Genomic DNA, 6,000 nt, shown 5'->3' on the forward strand with positions numbered 1-6,000 from the left:
AAAATTTCCTCTTAGGCATGCAGTAGTTTCTTTGCCGAGATCTTTATGCAGTCATAAATCTATATTATATTGATCTTTACTAGTGCATTATTTGATCTGAGTATGCTACTATGCCACTGATAGGAAGATGAAAGTTCAATGTCCTCTGCATCCCTTGAGTTTGAAAGATAACCCTCCAGTTAAAAGTGGAGGCAGAGAACCAAAGCCAAAACTATAGCTTTTCCTTCCCACCCTGAGAATTCATTCTTGGGGGTTTTACTGTAACACCACATTTGCTCCAACTTCTAGAATGACTGCTGTCTGAATATGGTTCTAGTACAATCATTCCAATTTGCAGGAATGTTCATAATTGATCTAAAACCTTTAATTTTTGGCTTTTAAGCTCTAGTGGATAGAGCATAGAACCTGGAGTTAGGAAGACCCTATTTCAAATCTTGTTTCATTCAATTATTAGCTGAATGATGAAGTCACGTAACCTGTGTACCTCAGTTTCCTCATCTATAAAAATGAGATATAATAACATCTCCCCCACAGGATTGTGAGGCTTAATTGAGGCATTTTCTTTTGTTCAACATTCTATAAATGACTGTTCCTCATTGGCTATTTTCCTTTTCTTTTATTCTAATAGCTCCCCAAGATTCTGAGATCTGGTTTCTTGATAGAGCTTTATACTGGCATTTTCTCAGCGACTCCTTTACTACTTACTATCGGCTACTGATCACTCACCTGGGCCTGCCTCAGTGGCAGTATGCCTTCACCAGCTATGGCATTAGCCCACAGGCCAAGGTAAGAGGAAATGGTTTCAGTCACCTTAATGTCTTCTAGTCCCTAAATCAAGATTCCCAAGACTTTATCACTGGCTTTTCACAGCCAATAAAATAGCAGATAGGAGATCTATAAAGGCAGGTGGTATTGTTATCTTCACAACTGCCCAGAAATCCTCAGGGGTAGAGCAAAAGTCATGATGCCCACTCTGCAGCTCCTCTCACAGATAGCTTTTCAGTTGACCAAGGTGCTTCTCTTGCCCTTGACCTCACTCTCATAAAAAAAATTTTATTTTAAATTTATTTAATTAACTAATTAATTTAGGATATTTTTCCATGGCTACATGATTCATGTTCTTTCCCTCCCTTCTTCCCTCCCATGGTCAATGAGTAATTCCACTGGGTTTTACATATGTCATGGATCAAGACCTATTTCCATATTATTAATATTTACACTAGAGTGATCATTTAGAATCTACATCCCCAGTTATATCCCCACTGAACCGTGGGATCAATCATATTTCTGCTCCCACAGTTCTTTTTCTGGATGTGGATAGCGTTCTTTCTCATAAATCCCTCAGAATTGTCCTCGATCATTGTACTGATGCTAGTAGAGAACTGACTTCACTTTTATTAACTACTTTCATTTTAAGAAATGTGAACCCTACATATGGAAAGTACCAGAGGTCCTGAGAGTACAGCAGCAAAGATGATGGCTATACATGGTCTTTAGTGTCATTTATATTAATAAAATCAAATCCATTTTAAAAAATATGAGACCTAATAAAGAGAGGTCTGGTCTTTGGAGCATTAAAGACATGGGTTCTCACATCACCCCAGAGGGAATAATACTTCCCAGATAATTCATATAAGTTGCTCATTTTTCTTTCCCTTCCTTTGTTTCCTTGTTGAGCATTTTTCCTTGGGGCAATTCCAGGTCAGCTCAGAGGCAAGGTGTCCTTTCTCCCTTGGTGATTATATACCTCTTTGTCTCTACTGCTTTATTCTGCAGCAATGGTTCAATATGTACAAACCCATCACCTACAACACAGCTGTTCTTGCTGAAGACGATGGCATCTTCATGAACAAGTTGGACCCCAGCAAGGTGTTTAAGAGCAAGAGCAAGACCTTAGTCTCTAAAAAGAGGTCATCTCTACAGAGCTCAAGCTCACAGAGAGGTTCATCAGCTTCTCCAGTCATCAAGTCATCCCCTATCCCTGGAAACTCTATCCGGAAATAAGCATTTCCTACCTCCCCACCCAACCCCAATCTCCCCTACCCCGCCCCCCCAACGGCTCTTTCAGCCTTCAGGACTCCCCATGAATGAATGAACAGCTGTAGGACCAAGATGGTGGTGCTGTGGATCTCATTGACTGTGTACATGTAATCAAAGGAATTTTTTCATCAAAACTGGAGAAGTTCAAGCCACAAATCTGAGAGACTGGGTTCCCTAGGCCTCTGAATTTATAAAACAGCAAATGGCATAATTACATTGCATCTAAATGCAATTTTGTTCCCTGTTGGGCAGTAGGAAACATCTTTTGAAACCCAGCATTATCCCTCTACACTCCATGCCCCATCTCACATATACACACATGTCCACGTACTACACTTCCCCCTGACAGTTAATATCCTTTTGTAAGGGACTGGTGAAGCCTTGAGTGTCCTAACATTTCCCTTCCAAGAAACACCTACTGTAAGTACATTTGTGCTTTCTTTGTTGCAATTACCTCTAAAACACCTCATTTTACTCTTTGCTGCTTTTGTTGTTGGCCTTCCAGTTGTTTTATATTAGCATTCAAATTTCTGTCCAGTTGCCAATGTTACATTTTTTTTCTGGATTTTTAAAGAAAGGAGGCAACATTTGCACTTTTCTTTTAGGTGTTGCCATAAATCCATCTCAAACTATGTTTTATATGACTCCACATGAGAAATGATGCTGAAAACAATTAATAGGTCACTAATGATATCCCATATAACAACATGGAATTGCCAAAGCTTCAAACTGGTATCAGGATATCCCTCTTATTGTGAGTTCTTTCCTCTAAACTTATTAAGTCAACAAAACTATCCAAATCAACAAATGAATAAAAAACATGTAAGTAAAGCCATAAGCTCCGTTATTTACAGCTGACTCTATAAAATGTTTCACACTTTTAAGGGGGAAAGGGTAACTCCTAGATGCAGATTATGATCTATATACCTGGCTGGCTCTTAACATCATCCAAGGCAAAAAGAGGTTAAGTGATAATTTTATAAAGATCCAATTAAGAGTTAGAAGTGGGGCTTGAACAAGTCTTCTTAACTCCCGGTCTAATAATCTATCCATTATATCACATCACCTCTTGTTTTTAACAATATAGGTATTAAAAATGAACTATTTGCTTTGTGCCTCCTTCTGAACCCTTTCTCCAGGATATTTTTCTGGACCACACTATTTCTATTTTTAAAAGTTATAGTTATGATTTGCTTTGCTCAATTCAGCTCACTTTCTTTGCACCATTTCTTTCCATATTTCTTTATTCATATAACCTTTGTGTCAAAAGCTCTCTTCTGAATCAAATGATGTAGATGCATTTTGGGGGACTTGCACTTCTCTGGCTTATTGCCCTTGCTTAGATCATGGGAGAATTTAAATATCAGACATCAAGGTGTAGCCACCAACACCACATTAAGCATCAAGGCTCACAAGACTAAAAAATGAACAAGTTTAATTACAGGCTAATGGAAACAAACAGCTCATAGCAGAATCCAAAGACACTAACAATACTCACCAGTGAGGGATGCTTATTCAGGCTTGTAAAGTCCCGGCACTTCCTTCAGGAGAGCTTCTTCTAGGAAGAGGCATCTGAGGATTGTCTTTTCACATCTGTGCTTTTCTCCAAGCACCTCTGGGTAAGGTAGCATTGCTCTTGTTCCAGCTCCTTTCTCCAACAATTCTCAGCAGACATTGCCTTAGTTATGGCTCCTTTCCCCACATCTTATTATTTTGCTTGTAGCCTATACCCCTTACAAGCATCCATAACTCTTAGCAGCCACTGGATTTTTCTCCTTCCCAAGGGGTCAATTCTCCATCTCCAGAATCCTTGATAGCCAGTGGTAAAACTAAAAAATGCTTGCATTGTCTGTATTTCTGAGCCTTCTTATATTCTACACTTCTCATAGAGCCTGTGCTCATATATATGAGAGATGTAGGGAATTGACTTGCCTCTACACCTTACAAGATTTTCTCCCCAATTCCATGATGACTACCTCCATCTGAGTATTCTTTTCCTCTGTACCGCTACTAGGTCAGGATCTCTCCAAGACTATCATTTTGTCATGATTGGTCCTTGGGCAGCTGAGTTGAGTTATTTAAATGGCTGAAACATCAGTAATTTGAGAGGGGGGAGGAACTGTGTGCTTTCTCAGGCATTGTTGGGTTCCATTACATTGATATTTGTCATTTCTTATGGGCTAAAGTAACAAATCAGAATTTACTGACTGCCTCATGGGCAGTCCTAAGAAAAGTGTCTGTTGTGATTGGACATGTAAACTGAAAGGAGGCCATAGGAAATGATGCAGAAGAGGCCCCTTTAAAAAGAGACCTCAGTCAGCTGAGCTGGATCTTCTGGTTTGTGAAGGGGACCTGAGGGAATTCTGCTGGTTTGTGACCGGGACATTCCATGTGGTGAGTATAAAGACTGAATCTTCCTGAACTTCTCTTAAGGAACTTCCCTTTTAATAGAGACTTTATGACTGAAGCTTTTGCTTCATTCACCTCTAGGGCCCTCCAGGCCTCTGGCCCTCTGAGTCTCCAGCCTTGGGATCAAGACCAGATTTCCCTCTGCTGAGGGTTAATTAGATCTACCTGGATTGAACCAGGGGATCAGAGCAAATTACTTACTGTGTTAGGTTTCTTATCCTATCTTATCCTCTCTTATTTCCTTTTTTCTACTTCCTCTTCTCATTTGTAAATACATTTTCATGAAAGCCATATTAACTTTTAGTTAATCTTTAATTGGACTGACAATTGTTCAATCCCCTGGTGACAAACCTTTTAATATTTACTCAATTAAAACCCCCTTTTCCCCCTTACATCCTCCCCTTTCAATATTATCCATAGGGATCACTGGATCTAAAGGTCTAGTAAGCATTTTTTGTAGCTTTTAAATGTATAATATTCCTTTTTAAAAAGGTCACATGGATTTTTAGCTCTTGCAGAAGTCTAATAATGTGTCTTCCTTGCCACATTCATATTAGCATTGAATTTTATTGCTTTAAATTAACTTTTCCAAAGTCAATATCTCAGTTATTTTCTCCTGAATTCATCCAATTATTTAAAATTTTGAGCATTTTTTAGTTGTATTCTTTTGAGAATTGCTTTATTCATATCCTCCTTACCCAAGAAATATAGCACAATCATGAATTTGAGTTGCTTCCTTATAGCATTTTGTATGTCAGAGTTTTCTCAGAAGTGTTTAGTAAATTATTTTCCTCCATCTTTTGCTTTCTTGATTTTGCCTGTCTTGTTCTTTGTTGTGCAAAAGGTATGTTTATGGGAGAAAATTCTTCTATTTTATCTCCTATGCTTTAATACTTCTAAGAATCAATTATCTGTGGTTTCAGTGGCATGCATACTTTCTCTGCCAATTGAGAGAGAGAGAAAGGAAGAAGGAAATGAGTTTGCAAGCAGATGGGTTTGCAAAGAGAAACTGGTCACATGCACAGAACTTTTTAGACCCCATTCTGGAATGTGGGGACTTCTTAAAAGGCAACACAGGGAGACAGTTGAGATCCGTTGTTCCTGTCCTTCAGGAGGAGTGGAGGGAGAACTTCCTGCGGGATGATCTGTCTTTGCCTAAGGGAAGTTTACTTACCTGTCCCTGAGAGCTGAAGGTTCCTGTGTTCCAGTTATCTGAAGATCCAGAGATCCTATCCATCCGTGTCTCCAATTTTTATCTCGTTCTGTTCCTATAAGCTCCTGGTTCCTGAGAGCTTCCTGACTGTTGTGTGTGAGAGAGCTGCCAATACCCACTGAAACCTGTCTGTGAGGAAAAGGCTTGCAGCCATCTTGGGCTTCTGCCTAAGAGGCTGATTTCATCAAGAGTTTAAACCTTTTCTACTCCAATGAACTTTGACCATGTCTACCAGTAATTTGAAGGACCAGTAGGTCAGGATAGATTAAATAGTATGGGGATTTTAGATAGCAATTATAGATTTAGACAGCCTGAAGACTTTAAAGATGGTTCCATGA

At 39.1% G+C, this 6,000-nt stretch overlaps 1 protein-coding gene across 1 annotated transcript in view; it reads left to right on the forward strand.

The window, feature by feature from the left end:
* TPGS2 (tubulin polyglutamylase complex subunit 2) overlaps positions 1-2,004 on the forward strand; it is a 54,349-nt gene extending 52,345 nt beyond the window's left edge. The window contains exons 7-8 of the mRNA XM_044657846.1: positions 629-786; positions 1,777-2,004. Of these exons, the coding sequence (XP_044513781.1) occupies positions 629-786; positions 1,777-2,004 (386 nt within the window). The remainder of the gene's footprint in view (positions 1-628; positions 787-1,776) is intronic.
* The last annotated feature ends 3,996 nt before the right edge of the window (positions 2,005-6,000 follow it).

The sequence above is a fragment of the Gracilinanus agilis genome, chromosome 1, assembly GCF_016433145.1.
Source record: "Gracilinanus agilis isolate LMUSP501 chromosome 1, AgileGrace, whole genome shotgun sequence".
In the NCBI taxonomy this organism is placed as follows: Eukaryota; Metazoa; Chordata; class Mammalia; order Didelphimorphia; family Didelphidae; genus Gracilinanus; species Gracilinanus agilis.